Source organism: Cervus elaphus, chromosome 3, assembly GCF_910594005.1.
Source record: "Cervus elaphus chromosome 3, mCerEla1.1, whole genome shotgun sequence".
Taxonomy (NCBI): domain Eukaryota; kingdom Metazoa; phylum Chordata; class Mammalia; order Artiodactyla; family Cervidae; genus Cervus; species Cervus elaphus.
Window position 1 is genome coordinate 47,584,163 of NC_057817.1, and position 21,800 is coordinate 47,605,962.

The 21,800-nt window shown below is 37.7% G+C and overlaps 1 protein-coding gene across 1 annotated transcript in view; it reads right to left on the reverse strand.

The window, feature by feature from the left end:
- TBK1 (TANK binding kinase 1) overlaps nt 1-21,800 on the reverse strand; it is a 43,365-nt gene extending 21,565 nt beyond the window's left edge. Inside the window, exons 1-7 of the mRNA XM_043888134.1 lie at nt 21,680-21,800; nt 19,161-19,278; nt 14,881-15,021; nt 11,895-12,024; nt 9,707-9,888; nt 4,546-4,706; nt 1,385-1,495 (exon numbers count right to left, since the gene is read on the reverse strand). Of these exons, the coding sequence (XP_043744069.1) occupies nt 1,385-1,495; nt 4,546-4,706; nt 9,707-9,888; nt 11,895-12,024; nt 14,881-15,021; nt 19,161-19,247 (812 nt within the window). The 5' untranslated portion in view covers nt 19,248-19,278; nt 21,680-21,800. The remainder of the gene's footprint in view (nt 1-1,384; nt 1,496-4,545; nt 4,707-9,706; nt 9,889-11,894; nt 12,025-14,880; nt 15,022-19,160; nt 19,279-21,679) is intronic.

Below are 21,800 nucleotides of genomic sequence, written 5' to 3' on the forward strand. Positions count from 1 at the left end.
ATTAGACAGATAAGGCCTGCTACGCTCCTGAGACATGCAATCTATAGTTCAGACAGACAAAACACTGTGTGAATGTCGGCAATGTAGTTAGACACTAAACAGCAAGTGCTCATTTCCGGATCCTTTTAAATTTTTTTTTTTAATTTTTTTAATTTTTTAAATTTTTTAATTTAAATTTTAAAAATTTTTTAATTTTTTTAATTTAAAAAAATTTTTTTTTTTTTTGCCCAAGATTTCCAAAATGGGTACTTTTCTAAATCAAAATTTTACCAAGATCACTATTATAACATTGAATTTCTGCTCTCCAATAAAGTGACTTTCTCTGGGTAACTCTAGTTGCATGACACAATTCAGTTTTGGAGACTTTTAACACACAAAAATGAAATTGTCAGGCCAGTGGTTTTCAAAAATCATTTCGGCACTGGAACTACTGGTTTAAATGAGTTTTCACAGATATTAATACATAAAATGATGACATATTTCATTAACTTGTGGTATACGTATTATATATGTACAGTCTAAATAAATATTTTGAATAAACATATTTACTTATATGTTAAAAGTAATACAAAAAGCACCCACAGATTTTAAAAGGCGTTAAACCAATAAAACATAACCTATGTATGTTCACTTGTAGATTATACAATCCCCACACTCAAGAAAAATGGAAAGTAATTCAGTAATTACAAATTCTAAATACTGATGATTGCCTTGGCTTTACTTCCAGAGTAAAATCTAAAATAATTTACTCCCAAATTAGCACAACTTTGTAAATCAAATATACATCAATAAAAAAGATATACAACAGAAAAAAGATTTACTCTCTACTTTTAATTTCCTTTACCTTAAATCTCTCTCTGTGATAACAGGATTCATGTATAATTTGAGTTCTGGCTGCTATATTAAGACCCATATGAACTTTTGAAATGCTGGAAAAAGCAGTAGAAAACTGTTATTTCTCACCTTTTGAATAATATGATTACTTTTTGAAAATGAGGGTAATATTAGACTTCTTCAATGTCTGTTTCTTAGAACTCTAGTTATTCCTATCTGTACCACTATTTGTGCTCTGCTATAATGAAGGTCAGCACAAGAGACACCAAAAGTCCTAAGCTGGAAGCCCACAGTGGACACAATTCTAAGACAAGTGATTAGCAATTTGAAAAATGTATGTATGCTCTATGTCTTAAAAGAGATCTGGCAAAATTATTTACATAGACCCAAATCAATCTTTACATTGCCACAAAGACAAAAATTACTAATCAAGGCATGCTTTAATAACACCTACTGAAAAATTAAGAACAAAACTATACTTAAGTATTGGTGCCTTTAATCAACAAAGGTCCCAACACCAAAAAGAACAGGGTACATATGCTATACTTACCGAGAAAGACTACAAGAAACAGGCATGTCTCCACTCCAGTCAATTGGTCCATTTTCTGCTTTCTGTACTCCCGATATTGCACCAGAAGGCTTTCCAGTAATTATTTTATACCTTGGGAGGAATAAAAGTAGATTAAAATAAGCAGTTTGTTACTGCATATCCTATCAAAGGGCTCTGCAAAAATATTTCCTCAGTTGCACCTACAATTATCTACTATACAAAACTTTGTGACTGATGTTCACAGGATCCATAAAACAATCAAAATACTTTGAATCTGACTGACTGAAGTAGAATTGTGGCTGTATGATTATTTTACATAGGCCATAATTAATTTTCATTTGGGCTCTCAGACTGCCATATAACAGCATCTTGATGTCCACAACAAAAATATTCATTTTTCCATCTGAAAAAATTGAGCAAACACAAAAAAAGTTATGTTACAGAATGTCTCTAGACCATGAAAAAAGCATCTCATCACTCTTACCCACATTATCCAAAGGCACAGTCAACTGGACCATGAAATTACTATAGAATGAACAATAGCTTTCTTTAAAAAAAAAAAAAAAAGATTAAACTATACATAGCACAGTATCAGAAAGTTTTTGCATATTGAGAAAATATATATACATAACAGGATTAGATGCGTGTACCAAAATTAAAAGCCAAGCTTAATCTGTTTCTTGATGATGGTGATAAAAATAAAGATGAAGTCAAGAAAGAGATGCATGAAGAAGTGAAAGAATACTAATAATGATGGAGGCGGGGCAATGAAAGCAGCCTTACAAGTGTCAGCCCTTTTCTAAAACAAAACCTGAAACTAGGAGAGAAATAAGAGGTTCATGCCTTCAAGATGAAAATGTAAATCATAACACATCAGAATCTTATATAAGTTTATGGATAGTATTTCTGACATAATTTTTCGATTTGTTTAACGGCTACATAAATGTGCTCTGAGCAGATTAACAAACTCTTTAAAAAAGTGAAAGAAACCAGAACAGCTGATCTGAGCTGCTTGCTGCTTCTTCAGTAGAGGCAGTCAGGATTTGTGCACTAAGAGATTTTTCAAAGAAGGAAATTAATGTGAAAAATATAAGTTGCATTCATGTGAGAAGGATCAGATTGTGGAGAAATAAGTAGAAATATGTGACATTAATGCAAGAAGAGAAGTGAATAGAATGAATGGCAGAATTGCTAATTAAGGTAATGCTTATAAACTCTTGAAAAAACTTATTTTGTTAAGATACATATCTAAATACATTTATTAACATGTAAATAAGATTCTGAGGGATCAATACTCCTATAATGTGAGATGAATACATCACTCAATAGTCAAGCAAAACAATCCTTATTATTTTTTTTTTTTTTTAGTTCTACCGCTTTATTGCTACCAACCCATCTCCCTCCACCCTCATGCACACATGCTCAGCCATGTAAGCCCACGGACTGCAGCCCGCCAGGCTCCTCTGTCCATGGGCTTCTCCAGGCAGGAGCACTGGAGCGGGCTGCCGTCTCCTCCTCCATCCTTATTATTTCTTAAAGTGCTTCTGAGCATTCATTAGCATCAATGTTCATAAAACGTTTAGTTTCTGTGCAAATAAAGAAAAAAATTCTTCTAATGCTGTTATCTGCCTACATGGTGGGCAGATAACATTAGGTACTCCCAGTTGTTTATGAGTCATGTTTCCTTTATTACAGAGCACCACACTTCTATTTAACCCATTCTTAGTGCAGCAATACATGCTGATACTGCTTTAAAACGCCCATGACAGCAAAGCATGATTAACTGTTGGGCACACTTTATGTTTAATGAGGAAAGACAGTAACTGACTCTAAGCCTTCATTAATGAAGAGATTTTATAAAAAGGACACTGTTGTAAAGTGGGTTCAAGATGATGCTATACCAAAATCAGTACACTAATGGATAACTTCTTCCCACAAATATGTATGCTCTCCTTGCTGGAAAACATTTAGATACTCAGGTTTTAGCAAAAGTCATGGTATCAGCTGAACTAGTTTTACCTCCTCAAACAAACAAAAGAAAAAATATGCTTCTCCTAACTGAGATGAGATTAAAGATTGTATGTTTACATTTGTGATTATTACTTATAAAGTGTTAGTCAGTCATGTCTGACTCTTTGTGACCCCATGGACTGTAGCCCACCAGACTCCCCTGTCCATGGAATTTTTCAGGCAAGAACACTGGAGTGGGTGGCCGTTTCCTCCTCCAGGGAATTTTCCCCACCCAGGGACTGAATCTGGGTCTCCTCATTGCAGGCAGATCCTTTCCATCTGAGCCACCAGGGAAGCCCCACTTATAAAAGGTGGGGTCAAATATATAAAGATCTGAGATCTAAAAAAACAGCTGAACACGTTAAGGCTGTCAAGTGAGTTACCTCACTGAACTGAACAACATTCATAACCTCACCTTATAGTTTTACGTGTACAGAGGTTGGTATTTCCCATGAGGCAAGGTCAACCACTAACTTCTTTCAAAACAGAAAGATGTGCGGCCAATGTACAGATGAGTTTTATAATAAATTTCACATCTAACAATCCATCCCTCTTTTCTTCCATTATTTGGTTTATAACAGTGACTTCATACATAGTAATTATTTCCTAGTAACTATGGCAGTTGCATAAATGTATAATGTACTAGTAAAATGCATTCAGCAAAATGTTTTCGACTGAAACAGCAACACTAGAAAAATATTACACTAAATGTTATTTTTGAAATGGTTAAAGAAATCAGGTCAGTTCATATTTCTTTTTGATCCACTAATGGTTCTATTACTTCATGAAAGTACTTTTTAATTTTTTTAGTTATATGGAGGAAAAAAACTAATAAGCACACAAAAAGAACTAAATAGTGCTGAAATAAATTTCAGAAGGCACAATATTTTTAATATGGACCAAAGACTGGATGGACCAAATTTGGATCCATTTATACTTTGTACATAAGATAGTTAAACACAGTATGAAACATTATCTCTATGCATTTTTATAAGGTTGTACTCTTACTAAAAAATCAAATAGTTTAAAATATCAGAAATGATGGCTAGATCAATATTCAGTAGTGTACCTCTCTTAACATGATGAAATAAAGTAAGATAGATACACATTTTAAAAAATTATTTCTAATTTTAGATGGAGAAATCACTTACATCACTTCCTTATTCCTACGTGGCCCTTCAAATGGTCTAAATGGCAGTGATCCAGTAGCTGCATGGTAAAATGTTACCCCAATGCTCCAAAGATCCACAGTTGCTCCATATTTCTTCTGATGATCTTTTCTTAGCACTGCTCTCTCATACATATCAGGATGCTTTAAAAAGAAAAGAAAAAAGCTACTAATTTGTATTCTATGAAATACATTACACAAAAATGGGTATTCAATAATGTCTGGAAATTCTATTTTCCTAATAATTTTACTTTTCCAATCTGAAAAGACCATTTCATATCTTCCTCTCTCTCCTCAAACCTCCAACACCACCTCCTTTGACCCTCAGTTTTGATGACCTCACTTCATACTACAGTGAGAAAACGGAAGCAGAGACTAACTCTCCTTTGTATCTTTTACCAAAAGCCAACCTACCTGAATCTGTGTTCAGAACCAGTTACAATGGGACGGCTCTTATCGAAGGCTTAGCTTCTCCACCTGTGGTGTACCAAGTTGCTTCAGTTGTGTCTCTCTGCACTCCCGTGGACTGCAGACCGCCAGGTTCCTCTGTGCATGGGATTCTCCAGGCAAGAATCCTGGAGTGGGCTGCCATTTCCTTCTCCAGGGGATCTTCCCGACCAGGGATTACACCTGCTTCTCTTATGTCTCTTGCACCGGCAGGCGGGCTGTCTACCACTAGCGCCACATCTGTGCTGTGGGGCCCATCATATCATCTCACCAATTCTAGAAATCATTTCCTGAAACTACCCTTTTAATTTTATGCATCATTTCCCCCCTTTCTATTGGCTCATTTCTTTCAGCTTTACACACATGCTTTCATATCTCCCATTAAAAAAGCCCCTAAATTGACCTTACAATCTCTTTGACCTATCATTCAATTTTCTGCTTCCCTCCATAGCAAAACTCAAAACAGCCATCCACACTTAACAACTGCCTTATTTTTTCATCTCCCATTCAGGCCTATGGCATTAAGTGTTACCTATATCCTTTAACTTTCCAAACCATTTCTTGTCCTGAGTTCTGGATTCATATAGCCTACTGTTTTCTCAAATGTCTAACAGGTAGCTTAAACTTAAGGTATCAAAAACAGACTCCTGGTCTTCTGACTCAAACCTGTTTCCTTCTAATCTTTACCCTTTAAGTAAACGGTTCCATCATCTACCCAGTTGCTCATACCCAAAACATATCAGGCAGCCTCAATTCCTTTCCCTCATACCTCATATGCAATCCATGTGAGCAAGTCATAAGGGCTCTGAGATGAAAACTAATTTTCTAGAATGAATTCAGAGGACTAGCCTGATTGGGTATGTTGGAGGATACAGCAACTCAGCTAAGTAGCTGGTCTGATGTTCACCACATGGTCCTTAAGCACAGAAGACACTACCATACAGTTGTGAAGAACAGATGGAATTTATAGGGCGTGGCTTAGGAGCTCACAGATCCAGACTGAGATTCTTACGGACATTAAGCTCTGCGAAGGACAGCCAGGGGTCACACATGCTTAGCCTCCGTGACACTGTCTTTATGTAAATTACGTGCCTTAACGCCAAGGTTTTTGGTAGATAAACCTGTAAGAGTGTACTCTGGACCAGAGCAGAGTCATCTCCCAAATGATCCCAAACTAAAACAATGCCTTATGACACTGTGGTATACGGCAGTGGCCCAACGGACTGGGAACCAACACAGATAACAGTGCTGGGAGGGTGTCTCTACTGTAAATGATGCAGTTTATGAATTCATCTCTCAAAGGGTCACAAGCTCTGGATTATTTTTGGGGGGATGGATGGGACTTTTTTGGGAAATACATTTTAATGAGGAATTAGAAGAGGTGACAAGCCTGAGGGGCTTAAGACGTATGTCCAAACATGGCTACCAGATGCACAGGGTCTGAGTGGTTTTGCAGATTCTGTGGCATAGTACGTAAGGCATTATTGTCTAAAGAAGCATGAGCCAGACCTCTGTCCTAGCAGAAGGTTCTTACTTTATCAATGGCACTGTGAAGAGGCCAAGAGTACCTGGACATGCCTGATATCTTCAAAGAACATGAGGCTGCCAACCTGGGAAGAGCAGATACAGCGATTCTAGAAGGAGACAAAGCGGGACCTCCTCAAAAGGTGCACTAACATACCTCCTAACTAGTACAGTTGGAAGGCCTTCCCTAGGCTGAGAATGATCAGCTGAGAATGGCCTGATGCATGCTGGTCTGACATTTCTGGGCCCACAGGCTCTCTCCTGAACGCGCTACTTATATTTGCATAGGGATTAGTATTACTGCGCCCGGGCCCCTGCATCTGGGACAGGAGCATAAGGACAAACCTACTGTAAGTTCTCAGGTTAAATCGGGTTGGCCAAAAAGTTTGTTTGAGTTTTCCTGCACTATCTTATGGAAAAACCCGAATGAACTTTTTGGGCAATTCATATTAAGAAAGCCATCATATTAAAAACAGAAGAAAAATGCTGGTGCTTCCTTTGGTCTTAAACACATAAAAAGGAGAAGATTCAACATCTGGTCCAGGAATTCCAAAATGAGAAAAGTTTTCATTCAAATATAGAAATATTTCTAGACTGCTGAGTTTCATGACTACTGAGTTTCATAACTGCTGGTGTAATTTATTAGAAAATAGAGTTGGGAATAACCTGAAATTGGAAAACAGACTACAGTAGAATTTCAGCCAAGAGAACAGCATGGACTTGGAAGTTTATTTATTTAATGTTGTGTTCTTTCCATTTTACAAGTCTGTTAGTGGCGGAGGCTAAATTGTGGTCTTCGGAGACTATGAGAAAGCTAACAGTCGTTAAGAGGGATCACCCTCACTAAGGCTAGTATGGTACTGCCGTTGTTTCTTTCGATCACCACGGTCATTGGGAAGGGCTACTGGAATTTAGTGGGCAGAGACCAGAGATGAGAGACATTCTGTTGAACATGAAACAGCTCTGAAAAACAAGCTTCTGACTTCCTGCATGACTTCTAAATATCCTGCCAGATATTTGTGCACCTAAGAAGTCTGTTTATAATGATCTCACTTCATTTTATATGTAAACAGTGTATTTTTGAATATAAAGTAAACAGTATTTTTGTAGCTATAGGAATGCAGTATACATAAATCTACTTTGTTAAGTTACAAACTTTATCAGGAATTCTTCAGTGCTTTGGAAAATGATATCAGTAACAACACAAGACTTATGATATACGACTCACCAATTCAATGTACAGGTTATCACTGCATGTGCACTGGAGATAACATTATACACAGGTACAGCATCTAATTATTTCAATTGTTTGCTGGTGAAATTGATAGTAAACTTTTGCCAGTAAACTTTTACATATTAAACATCTATGATTTTATTATATTTTCCTTTATATTATCATTAAGATACTATGCTCTTCCTTTAATTAGGTATGCTGGTTGATTATATTATCTAAGAATTCCATTTCAAGATACTGAAAAGAATATTGTAAAACATTTATTATTAACAGGGGGTGATCATACAGGGTAGAAACCACTAGTCCGTATGCTCTGGTTGGCTTCTGCTTACTTCTCCAATTCTTATCACCTGCCTTTTCACTCACTAAGTCCAGCTATTCCGTCATCCTTTCTGTTTCTCAAACATCTAAGGTCATTTCTGTTTTTATGCCTTTGTTCAGTTCAATTCAGTCATGTCAGACTCTTTGCGACCCCGTGAACCACAGAACGCCAGGCATCCCTGTCCATCACCAACTCCCGGAGTTTACTCAAACTCACGTCCACTGAGGCGATGATGCCATCCAGCCATCTCATCCTCTGTCGTCCCCTTCTCCTCCTGTCCCCAAGCTTTCCTTTGTAGTTGCTTGTAATGCTGCTTTCCCCCCAAATCTTTGCATGACTTGCCTGTTTTCATCATTAAAGTATTAGTTGACTTAAGAGTGAAAGGAAGCTTTCCCTAGCTATCTTTCTTCTGCTTTGTTACCTTATTGTCTTTCCAACACTTTAATTATCTGAATTTATCTAATTTACTTGTCTACTGTCCTCACTAGATTGAGGGTTCCATAGGAGCAGAAATCATGTATTTCTGGTACACCAAAGACGTCTCAATTCCTACAACAATGCTTGGTACATAGATAGCTGTTGGATGAATATAACCCGTTTTTAGGTGTGTGTGGTTTTTTTTTTTTTGCCACACTGCACAGCAGGATCTTAATTCCCTGACTAGGGACTAAATCTGTGCCCCCACACTCTAAGTGCGAAGTCTTAACCACTGGACTGTCAGAGAAGTCCCTGTTTTTAAGTACTCTTAATAAAAGATTATCCAAATACAACTGCAGATTAATTAGTGGTTTCATATTGATAGAACAAGATAGAATTAAGATACCTTAATTCATGCCAGGGTTAGAATAATCTGAATAAAGCTATGGGGCACCTTGACTTCATTCAAATTATAAAATTACAACCACGGAATCCAATTGGGAAAAAAGTCACAGAATCTAAGACTTTTAAAATAAAACTCAGAGCCATAACCAATCAGTGATAGCTATATATTATAAACTTTCTGATTACATGTTAAATGTACTTATTTTTAAGTGCCTTTCTTAAGTGTTTCAAATGTTTACTAACTTCACACAAACACATCTACATAAACTGTTTCAACCACAGAGCTTTTCTAGTTTTCTAGTATTTCAAGTTAGATCTTTTAGAGGCATTTCATTTTGTGTGTGTGTTTCTAACAATGGTTCTTTTCATCTTTCAGTAACCAGCCTCCCTGAAGAGAGTCTTCTGCTTCAGAATTATAATGAAGTCTGCTCTACAGGGAACAGTATTATAACAAGCTTGTAAATATATTAACTGCTCTGATCCAAATAAGGAAGCCTTTACTAGCTAGATGCTTCTGGAGTATACAGATAGTTCTTTCTTTTAACAAAGATGCATAACATTAGTGAAATTATTTAAGAGTATTATAAATCTTACAAGAATTTTTTTTAACAGAAAGCAACACCCTTAGAAACCAATATCTAATTCCATATTACATACCATATTCATTAGAATAGAAAATTTAATTTTTGCCATTAAGAGTTAAGATATTTTATAGAGTGATCTGGTTGATCAACTACCCATATTTATAATATATCCAACTTCTTAAAATAAAATTATTAGTGATGCATGACTTACCAAATATTCTTCTGTGCCATACAGAGAAACAAACTGCTCATCATCTTCTAATTCTCTAGCTGCACCAAAATCTGTTAGTTTGTACACAGACTGTCCGTCTTCCCCTATCACACGCATGATATTTCCTGGCTTGATATCACGGTGAACTATGCCATTCTCTCGGAGATGATTCATTCCACCCACTTCAACAATAAATATAAAACAAAGGAAATCATAAGTAGGTATGTGTGTGTGCATCAGATTCACTAATGAACGTTAATTCTTTCTTATTCACTCAATGTAAGTTTTTACATAAGTTGGTCCAAAGTCATTTTAATCAAAGAAGTAATAGATTATACTTAGATTTTGTATTTCATGCTTGAGTAATGAGAAATTTTAGAAGGACAGGGATCAATACGGTCTAAGGAAGAGTCTCTCTTAAATACTGTTAAGAAAATGGAACACAATGATCTTAAGCCTATGACTTCCTGAATTACTTTTTGTTATTTACCTGTGGGCCATCTACCTAAACCCAAGAATACAGATTCCCAAGAAAAATAATCTTTCACCATAATTTAAATTTTTACTTTGGGGAAAAAATTCCACAAAATAGTAAACTGGACTCAATACATAATATAGTTAAAAAAAAAAAAATTAATGGCAATTGCTGAAATTAAGCTGTTTGGGCTAACTGACATGCAGTGTCATAGAATGATAGTCTGAACCACTTGTGTGACAGCTGATAGATAAATGTCCAAGCATGACATATAAAAGTAAGTTTAAAGATATCAACATTCAATTACGGAAACTCAGGACTACCAGTATACTTAGGAAGGGATCAATTATCTACCTCTTCTATTTGACTTAATAGTCTGTAGCTTATACGGCTTCTCTTTCATTTTACCCTCACCTATGTAGCCTCTACTGCTTCCAGTATCAATTTCAAGAATTCCCACTAACGTCATACTTTGTAACACTGGGCTTTTCCTATTCTTCAAATATTGATTCATTTCTTTCCAAGAAGATATTATTCCCTGTGACTGCCATATTCTTTTTTTTTTTTTAATAACAGGTTTACTGAGATAAAATTCACATATCATAAAACTCCTTTTTTTTAAAGTATACAATTCAGTAGTTTTTAGTACAGAGCCACAGAGTATACAAACCATCACCACCAATTTCAGAACATTTCCATTATACAAAAAGAACCCCTGTATCTATTAGCAGTCACTCCTTGGCTCCACTCTCCTCTCAAGGCCTTGACCACCATTACTTTGCTTTCTGTCTCTAGGGATCTGCCTATTCTGAACATTTTACATAAATGAAATCATACAAATATTGTTGCCTTTTGTGTCTTGTGTTTTTCACTAAGCATAATTTTTCAAGGTGCATCCATGTTACAGCATGTACCACTACTTCATTCTTGTTACAAACAAATAATACTCCATTGTATGTACCCCATTTATCTATTCACCAGTTGGTGAATACTGGGCTTCCTTTTTTTGTTGTTGCTATTATTATGAATACTGATATACAAGTTTTTGTGTGGAAATATTTTAAATTCTTTTAGATAAACACCTAGTAATGGAATTGATAAGTCATATAGTAATTGTTTAACTTTTTGAAGAACTGTCAGTCTACTGTACAAAGTGCCTGCACTTTTTTTTTTTGCATGCACTTTTTTTCACAATACCACCAACAGTATATGAGGGTTTCAATTTCTCTACATCCTTACCAACACCTGTTTTGTCTTTTTGATTTCAGCCATCCTAGTGGGTATGTAGTGGCATCTATTTACGGTTTTGATCTGCATTTCCCTAATGCGTAATGATCTTTTTATATACTAGTTGGGGACCGACATATCTTCTTTGGAGAAACGTCTACCAAATCCTTTACTAATTTTTAAATCAGGTTGTCTCTTTGCTGTTGACTTGTTGGGATAAAAATTCCTTACCAGACATCTGATTTGCAAATATTTTCTCTCCATCTACGAGTTGTCTTTTTACTTGACACTTCCTTTGGACACACACAAGTTAACGATGAAATTTATCTACTTTTTCCTTATTGTACTTGTGCTTTTGATATCATATCTAAGAAAGCACTCCATAAAGGTCTTTAGCTTTGAATGTAAGAAATTTATGTTTAAAAATTCTTATGTCATTAAATTATATTTACACACATATATAATCATATAAATAAATAAACATACCCACATCTCGCAAAACAATCAGAAACTCAGACTCTGGTAGTCCATAAGCATTAGATGGTTCTTCTAAAACAGTGTATAAACTTCCACATGGACAGAATTCCATAATAAGTACTTTATGTCTTGTTGTTGTCTGGAAAAAAAAAAAAATCACTGACATTGACTCAATCTAAAAAATAAATTTTTAATAATATGCCAATACTCATCTGATTTCATTTAAAAGTTGGATTTGCTACAATAATGAAGGTACTTTGAACTGCTTTTTACCTAGGGTTTGTTAAATATTTGTTGACTGTACAGATGAGAGTTAACATTTTCCAAAATTAATATTAAAATTGGATTTGTTTTTAAAGACAAACCACAGTAAAAGCTGGCTAAATCTAATTAGAAAATCACTGCTACAATGTTATAATGGATTTTTCAAAATTGTTTAATTTCTAACACATAATAGTACATTTAGGGTATTAGCTTTGTAATGAAACTCTTAAAACACTTGAATTCTTCTTGTGACAAACACTTTCACTACTTTTACTTCAAAGAGTGGAGTTTCAGCATTTTTTTTTTGGCAGTATAATGTGGCATGTGGGATCTTAGTTTCCCAATCAGGGACTCAACCTGTGCCCCATGCAATGGAAGCCCAGAGCCCTAACCATTGGACTGCCAGAGAGTTCCCAGAGTTTTAGCCTTAAAAACAAATAGGTAGAATAACTGAGTGGTCCCCTTGGAGCAAAGTTCTAGTCAGCTCAGGAATCTGAGCTGCTGATCTGTTTTAAACCATGATTTTAATGTACCATTGATTATAAGATACACCATCAATTTAACAATAGCTTTATAGAGGAATAAAAGAAGTATTACCAAATTACAAATACACATTGATTATAAGATAATGCCCATTTCAGAAACTTGAAAATGTGAATGAGTCTTAAATACAGTAGCCATTATCACTTTTTACTCTTTCTTCCTTTTATAATTTTTTTCTATATATCCCCAAAATAAATCTATAAAATATTTTAAAAACTTCTTTACTATTGGGTGGTATGAAAGAAATAATTTTAAAAGAAAAAAGCTGTTGCTTTTACATAATGAAATAACTGAGTTTTGAGGAGTTGAAAATTTGAGAAATACCTCTAATTTCATCACCGAGATAATTATGTTTATATTTGGTGTGTTTCCTTTCAGTCTTTTTTCTATGTAATGAATCACATTATAGACACGTAACACTTTGTATACCATACTATTCAAGATCATATTGCATAAATATTTTTAATACTGATTTTCTCACAAAACTTCGTATGTAAGCATGCTCCCAGGTGACTGAAATTTTGTTAAATATTTCTTTTTATTACTGCTTAACCACTGTGCAGTACAGAATTAATTTTAGCCAGAGAGGTCTAGCACTTGCCCTTGGCTACTGGGAGCTGATTCAATAGACCTCTAGAATGTCCTATCTGCTAAAAGTGTCTCTGTCTGGGGGTTTTGGCCACGTGACAGTCTAAAAATGTGATTTATGATGGGGATCTTAGGACGTGCACTTCCGTTTTGACTTCCCAAGGCTAAGGAATCAGCCAGAACCCACAGGAAGGGCTGGAGACTAAACTCTGGCCATGCAGACAGTATGTGATCGAGCCTCAGTAAAAGCTCTGCACACCAAAGGCGTGGGTAAGCCTCCAGGGCTGACAATGCTCTAAGCGTACTGTCACAGTGAGCATCCGTGCCACGAGGATAACGTATCTTCGTGGAAAGGAAGATTCATGTTCGGAACCCTCGTATATTCTGTCCTGTGGCCCTATGGATCTCTTCCTCTGCTTAGTTCTAATTTATATCCTTCTGCTTTGCTAAGATACTAACTTGTAAGTAGAGTCGACCCTTGAACAAAGCAGGGGTTAAGGGTGCTGACCTTCCATGCATTCGAAAATCTACATGTAACTTTACAGTCAACCCCCTGTATCTGTGGTTCCATATCTGCATATTCAACCAATCTCAGATTATGTAGTACTGTAGTTCATATTTAGTGGGAAAAAATTCACAGTATCATTGGTGGACCGTGCAGTTCAAACCTGTGCAGTCCGAGGGCCCACTGATGGTGCTTTCCTGAGTGCTGTGAGTCATGCAGCGTTCGAGTAAATTACCAAACCTGAGGGCAGTCATGGGAAGCCCCAAATCTGTAGCCAGCTGGTCTTAAGGGAAGATGGCCCTGAGGACTCCTGAGCTTGCAGCTCGCGTCTGAACGAGCAGTCTGATGGGGACTTCTCCGATTGCACAGCTTGCCAAACTCTTCTGGGGCTCGTGTGAGAAGTCTTGAACAGACTTGGCAGTCCAGAGGGCTATGCTTTTAATCTTCAGTATAGCCAACTCTGGGTAACAATCCATCAAACATTCTAACTTACTTAACCATTCTTTATTATAAACAGGACAGCAATGAACATCTTTGTGCATAAAATTATAGTTTACATTTCTGATTACTTTCTAAGAAGTAATCACTAAAAATGAAATCACTGATAGGAGTATAAACTGCCAAATTGTTTTTCAAAAGGTGTGATTTGATTACCCATACTAATGAGATTTCTATTTTTCTAATGACATTTTTATTTTCACTGTTTCCCACTAAAACCAATTCTGTCTTTGACAATTGGATGCATACATCACTCTCTGGATTCCAAAGATTTTTATTCTTTATAAAGCCTTCCTTGCATTGTTTGATTTTCTCCTTATGTAATTATGTCAATTTAACTTCACTTAGCTTTTGCTTTCAGTCATAATACTGGCAACCACATTGTATATTCTTTTATTACTTATACTACTTTTTCTGATTCCATGAGACTTTCCATTGTTATATATCTGTTTTTGAGAATAAATAGATGATTGTATGAGCCCTAATTTTCAGCATTAAAAAACCCACTCTTTATAAAACAATTTTTATGTCAGATTATTTCTCCTGAATTGTATTAACAATAAACATGACAGGATTAACTAAAGCTTGACGACTTACCTCCTCTTCAATAGCAAATAATTTGACAATGTTTTTGTGATTGAGTTTTTTTAACACTTCAAATTCTCTCATTTGAACATCCACTGGACGAAGGAAGCTTATGTTATTAAATACTTTGATAGCAAATAAGTCACCAGTTTTCTAAGAAAAGGAGAGAAAGATTTATTTACTTATAAAGAAAATAAAAAAGGTAGCATTAGAACTAGATACAGCAATTTATTTTTTTTTTGTAGAACACCCTGAATATTTTTAAGCATTGGTAGTTTGTACTAGGACTCCTGATCTTTTTTTAAAAAAAGCTAAAATACATCAATCAACTGCTCAGTATTTATTTCAAATTGTAGGCTTTGGAATGTAGAAAAGGCTATTTTCTTTCATATTATAAATAAAGCTTCCATTGTGATACATGTGGCAAAGACAGTCAACAGTAGTAAAGGTGAACATGTATTTTGAATGAGAAATAGAAAGTGAAATTCACAAGGTTTCTCTGGGAACTAATAATTTTAAACTAATCAAAGCAGGAAGAGAAAGATTAAAGTTAATATTCCACATATGAAATTTTTAGTAAGAATCTCAAAGTAAGGCAATTAGCTTTTAAGATTCCCTAGCTGGATAAAATGTGCATGTATGTGCATGTGGAAGTAGAGGAGTTGAAAGAGTAAGGTTAGAGCAGACCCTTCTTGTTGGACTGCGCCATGGCTTCTGCTGGGAACTTTCTGCAACTTTACCTAGATGACTAGGGCAGCTTGCTGCTTCCCACATCATTTCTAAAGGATCAAAGACATTTCCTTTCCTCCACCAAAGCAGCTGCAGTAGCCCAACTCTCACTCTCCCAGGGCACATGGAAGTACATCAAACACAGAATTACAAAGCACAGCCGAAATTGGGAAGGTATCTTAGAAGTACAAAACACATGCTTCATTCCAGGTAAACATCGCATTCTCATGTTCTTCACAGAATCAACCTTAAAGGCTCTCCTGCAGACCCTCTCACCTCGTTCCAATCACTCAGGCCAGATTCTCTGAGTTTAACCTTACTTTTCCCACAACCCAAGGCTGAACCCGCCTAGAGTTAGTGGAAAGCTCGTTTCCTCTATGAGCTTGGGGTTCAAGCATACCTTTCCTAAAGCTTTCTCGTGGCTCTCTGTCTTTGAGGACCCTGCGCTTTTCCTGCTTTGAAGCCCTCTCTATAGCTTCTCACACAGATTAACCACCTATAGCTCGTCACCCTCCTCCCCTCACGTTAGAATTTCATGATCTTCTTCTTAAGACCATTTAGCCGTCTCACAAGCTCAGTCTAAGTGCACTCTGTGGACACCATCATCTGTGTGATGAGATCACTCCTCCCTTTCTCCCGTGCTCCCTCCACACCAGATATACGTATATTCTTTACGAGGAAGAGACCCACTGACTGTTTTCAGACAGAATGAAAATGGAACAAGTTAACCAAGGCTCAATCATACTGTTTTACCATTTGATCAGCAGGATAAGAACACTGTCAAATCTATCACCACCCAACAGAGAGATTTTTCTTGAGGACACTTGTTTTAAGCTTAGTCTGAAATGAGGAGAATCCTAAGAGAGGAGCAAGCAGGGGAAATAACACAATGCTGCAATATATTCACTGTGACCAAGGCCAGTATTTTCCACTCTTCTGTGGTCTACAACATAGCCATGAGTTCACTGGGACATATGACACCATGTCCCAGTTTCCCTCTATTCAACTGCACAGTCACCTGTCGGTCACTGTCCTTAAGTCAAAGCACCACGAATACTATTTAGAGATTCACCAGTACACACACATACAACGTGCAGGTCAACATGTCCTTCCTACAGCTCTCCCCCTTTAACTCCACCTAGTTATCACACGCATACCCATCTAGTTATACCACCTAGTTATCACACGCATACCCCTCTAGTTATACCACCTAGTTATCACACGCATACCCATCTAGTTATACCACCTAGTTATCACACGCATACCCAACCACACATGGTAGCAGCTCCAGGCAACTTAATGAAAAAGAGACAAATTGAGTAGGTAATAAACTTGGCATGGGGCTCAGACAGGAAAGAATCTGCCCGCAATGCAGGAGACCTGGGTTCGATCCTGATGTTGGGAAGATTCCCTGGAGAAGGGAATGGCTACCTTCTCCAGTATTCTAGCCCGGAGAATCCCATGGACAGAGGAGCCTGGTGGGCTATAGTCCATGGGGTCACAAAGAGTCAGACATGACTGAGCAACTAACACTTTCACTTTCATATTTTGTATAGGGCTTCCTGGTGGCTCCGTGGTAAAGACTCTACCTGCCAATGCAGGGGACAGGAGTTCAATCCCTGGATTGGGAAGATCCCCTGGAGAAGGAAATGGCAACCCACTCCAGTATTCTTGTCTAGGAAATCTCACAGAGAGAGGAGCTTGGCGGGTTACAGTCCATGAGGTCATAAACAGTTGGACGCGACTTAGTAACTAATCAATAACAACAAAAAATGGTAAACTTAGGGACCTGGTCACTCCCAGCAATGACATAAAAAGGGTTTAGCTAATACAGTGAAAGATCCTTAAACACACAGTAATTAAGGACAAGCAGGATTTTGGGGGTATAGTCCTAAACCCTTGAAACTGATGTCACTGAGAACAAATGTGGTTTCTCAAAACACATTTTGAATACTAAACTAGGTGTTGGCAATATTATAAGTCAATTCTTATGCCTCTCAAATCCTTATTTGAGGTTTTTGAACTCTATTGGATAAAGAACATTTTTACTTCCTTTGAAGAACTTCAGGTCATGTTAGGGTAGTCTACTGTAGTTTGCCCTCATTCATTCATTTATTCTTTCAGTCATCAAGCATATATACCACCTACTAAATCTAAGTACTACCATGAAGGACACTGGATATCTACGTAAGGAAAGGCACTGGTCAATAGAGATATTTTCTAGCCTCAGGCACTTTAAATATGCCTCCCTCAGTTCCTGTCACTACTGACTACCGTCATTCCCTCAGGTTCTAATTTACGTTCCTTCCAATGCCACCTTTGCTGCTAAACCCAAACCTCTTCATGCACAGGAGCTGTACTTTATCTGTGGTTAAAATCACTAGGTCCACTCATAGTGTTTGACATATACCAGGTGATTATTAAAGTCTGATAAGTTAATTTGGGTCACAGGAAGACAGAGGGTCAGATGTGTCTCACTGCTAAAATTCAGTGCTGCCACCCATTTTCTCTTCTTGGCACACTGCACAGAACAAAAACAATTTCGAGGACAGGAATATATCCAAGGCTGATCACTATCAATCTGATCAAGGACCGGAACCTGTGGATAATTCTAGAAATTGGAGGTGAAAAAAAAGCTAAAAACGGTACGACACTTCGGATTCACTCCCTAAGACCCACAGAGGAAATAGCACCCATCTATGAATACTTATTTCACTGCCACAGACAGAACCGACTGGTGGTCTCAGGGCTACAGAAAAATATATAGAAACTCCTCCTTACTAAAGTGTTTTGAGCTCCTGGGCTGAATTCTTAGTGCTGAAAAACTAGTGGCTGATTATTTGCAACATAAAAGGATGTTTTTATTCTATTATTTTTCCAGCTTCCTTCCCAGAACAGGAATTTTAATGATTTTAACTTTCTTCATTTTTAAATGATTTTATCTTTCATTTCATTCTCCAGTATAGAAGCTGACACAGAGTCCTTTTGGTTCCTGAAATGCCTCTGGGATTAGCCCTTTTATTCTATTCTCCCCTGCCGCTAACAAGTTCTGATTACCTCATACCAAGATATAGCCTTTGAAACCTGGGCTCCTTGTTGGTACCTTCACTTTACACCAATCTACTCTGCAGAATGTTGGTTTACTTCAGGGGCAGGACGCCTTACTACAGCACAGCAGAATCATCCGTGGGTTTCCCTCCGAAGTTCCCATCTGCTCCTCACCACGCCTCCCTCTCCTGCCTCCTACCCCAAATCACCGCTGCACTGAACGGTCAGTGAGCTCACTCTCCACCGCAGGAGGACCAGGTGGAGCAAAGAACCAAAAAAAAGGCCAACATGAATTTTCCCTAGTTCCTTTTTCCATACAACCTTCTGTTTTCTCCTTTCCCCAGCACACGACCTCTGCCACCACCAGGTAGATAACACTGCCTGACACAAGCAATACCTTAAATAACCACAAAAACACATACTCTCTTTAGACAAAATAATCAAACCCACCACGTGTAAGCATACATCTCAGAAAACTGCACATACAGAGCTTTCACAGAACTCTCCGCACCAACCTTATGTCTTCCACGAAAGACATTTGCAGTAGCTCCTTGGCCTAAAATATCAGATAAAAGCCACAGATGATTAGAAGTGCTCTGCATCTCGGTGTAATCAGGCGATCCTCCTGTTATACTAGGAGAAAAGAAAAAAAAATTGCATGCTTGTTTTAAGGGAATAATACATTTAAGAAACAAATGTTAGCCACTTTTAGTCTCAAGAAAGAGCACCTATAATTTACTGCTAAATTGAAGTGTACAAACAGTCCAATAAAAATCTAACTTTCCACCAATATTAAAGACTAACATGCTGCGTGGGCTCTGAAAAACCTTTAACCAATGACATCTTATATGTTCAGTTTAATTCACTTATTCACAGGGCTGAAAAAAATATCTATTTTCCTTCTAATTTTTTCTCTGTCAATGAAAGTGATATTTACCTCCTTAAAATGTTTTGAAAGATTAATCACTGATGCATCATATTTTAAAGTGTCTTAAATAAGGTAAAATACAACAGAAATATAGGAAAAAGTAACTTTGTTTCTTTCAGGTGCAAGGCAACACTAACAAAAGCAATTGTTGCCACTACATAACACTTTCCTAATTTAAAATTTCATCTACTCAGAGCCTGACAACCAGGATTCAAAGGAGACCTTTCAGTCACAAATTCTACTTAAGGATAGTTTTTCCAATCTCTAAATACATAAATACACACATATGAAGTGTATATTAACAAGTCTTAAAAAATAAGCAGGGGAGACTACGTACGTTTAGAGGCAGAAGTATATGGAAAAATCTCTGTACCTTTTGCTCAATTTTGCAGTGAACTTAAAACTGCTCTAAAAAAATTAAGTCTAATAAAAAAAAAAAAACAATACCCCCACCTTTGTCCTTCAATATTGTAAAGCTGTGTATCTAGAAGGATATTGTGAATATTTGTGCTCCATGATGGAGTAAAAATGAGGTATGCTAAATAGCATAAACATTTGTTCCACCATGCCAATATAAACCTGATGTAATGTCACATTTAATCTTAACATCCTTTCACAGTAAGTTAGAAGTAGATATTCAGGAATGAATTAATGAATGCCAATATTCCAAGTAGGGTTAAGAACACAAAGAATGGGCAGAGTCCAAACTTCAACAATCTTTGATATATTAAGATACACGAATATAATTTTACCCCCATCTAATTCAGATGAATAATTTTATATGCAGCAATTTATGGGAAATAAGCAGTAAAAATAAGATTCTGTTTTCAAAATATGGAATACACATTTATCAGCTACTGATATAATAAAATTCTCAAATATCTTTTCAATAGTATCTTCAAGTATTTCTCAAGAATGAAAAGCTTCCCTAATTAATGTAACTTTGCTGCTTGAGCTAACTATAACTGACAAATAATGTCATTAGCTACCTATTTACATCCAATGGGTAATATAAAACACATTGATCAGCTAAGATACGGTGCTCTCTATATGCAGATATTAAACTACGGTGTCACAATGATTGGGGAAATGCCTTTTCAAACTATCTACCAATTACCCCACAACAACAGCTTGCTAAAACATGACTCAGCACACCTAGAAGGTGCTTGCTATATAAATCTTTCCGAAATGTTGACACAACAGAAGCAGGCACTCAACAAGTACGAGATTGGTGATCCTGCCTTAAGTTTACTTCCTTATACCGTCCAAAATGAAAGTTACCATTTGTCCATAGATGAAAACCGGCTTGGTGACGCCGCATATGGACAAAGTTCCAGGATTTCTAAACTCTACCACTACGTGAATCATTTATTAAACAAAATATTCAGCGTTCCACAGCGAAAAAAGCCGGGCTTCGGTTACGCACTGACAATTACTGGGGAGAACTTGTTTTGAGGACACCAATTGAAAACACCTGGAAAACGGACTGGAAAATACACTCGTAAGTCATTTCCCAAAGGAAACGTTTGGGAATTTGCATTACATGTATGTACATTAAAAACGTCTTCGGCTTCTAGCTTCCGGTGAGCCAACCCTTGCTGTTTTCATTAAAACCCTAATGACATGTCTTCTTAACCATCTGAAAAATCAAACGACCGCATTCACGCTCGGAAAGACGGGAGAAAGCAGCCAGTCTAACTCCAAGGGAAAGGGGCATCGATGCGCGCCTGCCCGGGCGGCCAAGGCCCAACCCCAGTAACGGATACATCCTCTTTCTCGGTGCCCAAAGACACCAGACCCGTGAGGGCCCGGGTCAAAGGGCCGGCCATGGGGCGAGGAGTCCAGACGCAGCGGACCGGCCAGCGCGACCATTCCGGCCGGCTTCGCACGCCCCGGACACCCGGGAGGCGGTATCCGCCCAGCCAGGGTCGGGGAGGGCTCGGCCTCGGGTCCCGCTAGGCTCCTTGGGTCGCCCGCCCCGCCTCCGCCCTGACTCAGCACCCCAGTTTCCCACGGGGGCGGGATTGCTTCTCGCGGGCCATGCCTGGCTCCGCAGCCCGTGCCCCACGCGTCTGCAGCCCCTCCGCCCGAGCGTTCCCGGCTTACCTCGCCCGGTCTCCGCCGCTCCACCGCCAGCGGGCTCCCGCGGCCTCCCTGCGCCTCAGGCCACTTCCGGCTTCGCAAGCTCTGGACAGAGGCCACGTGACCGACGGCCGGCGCGCGGGTG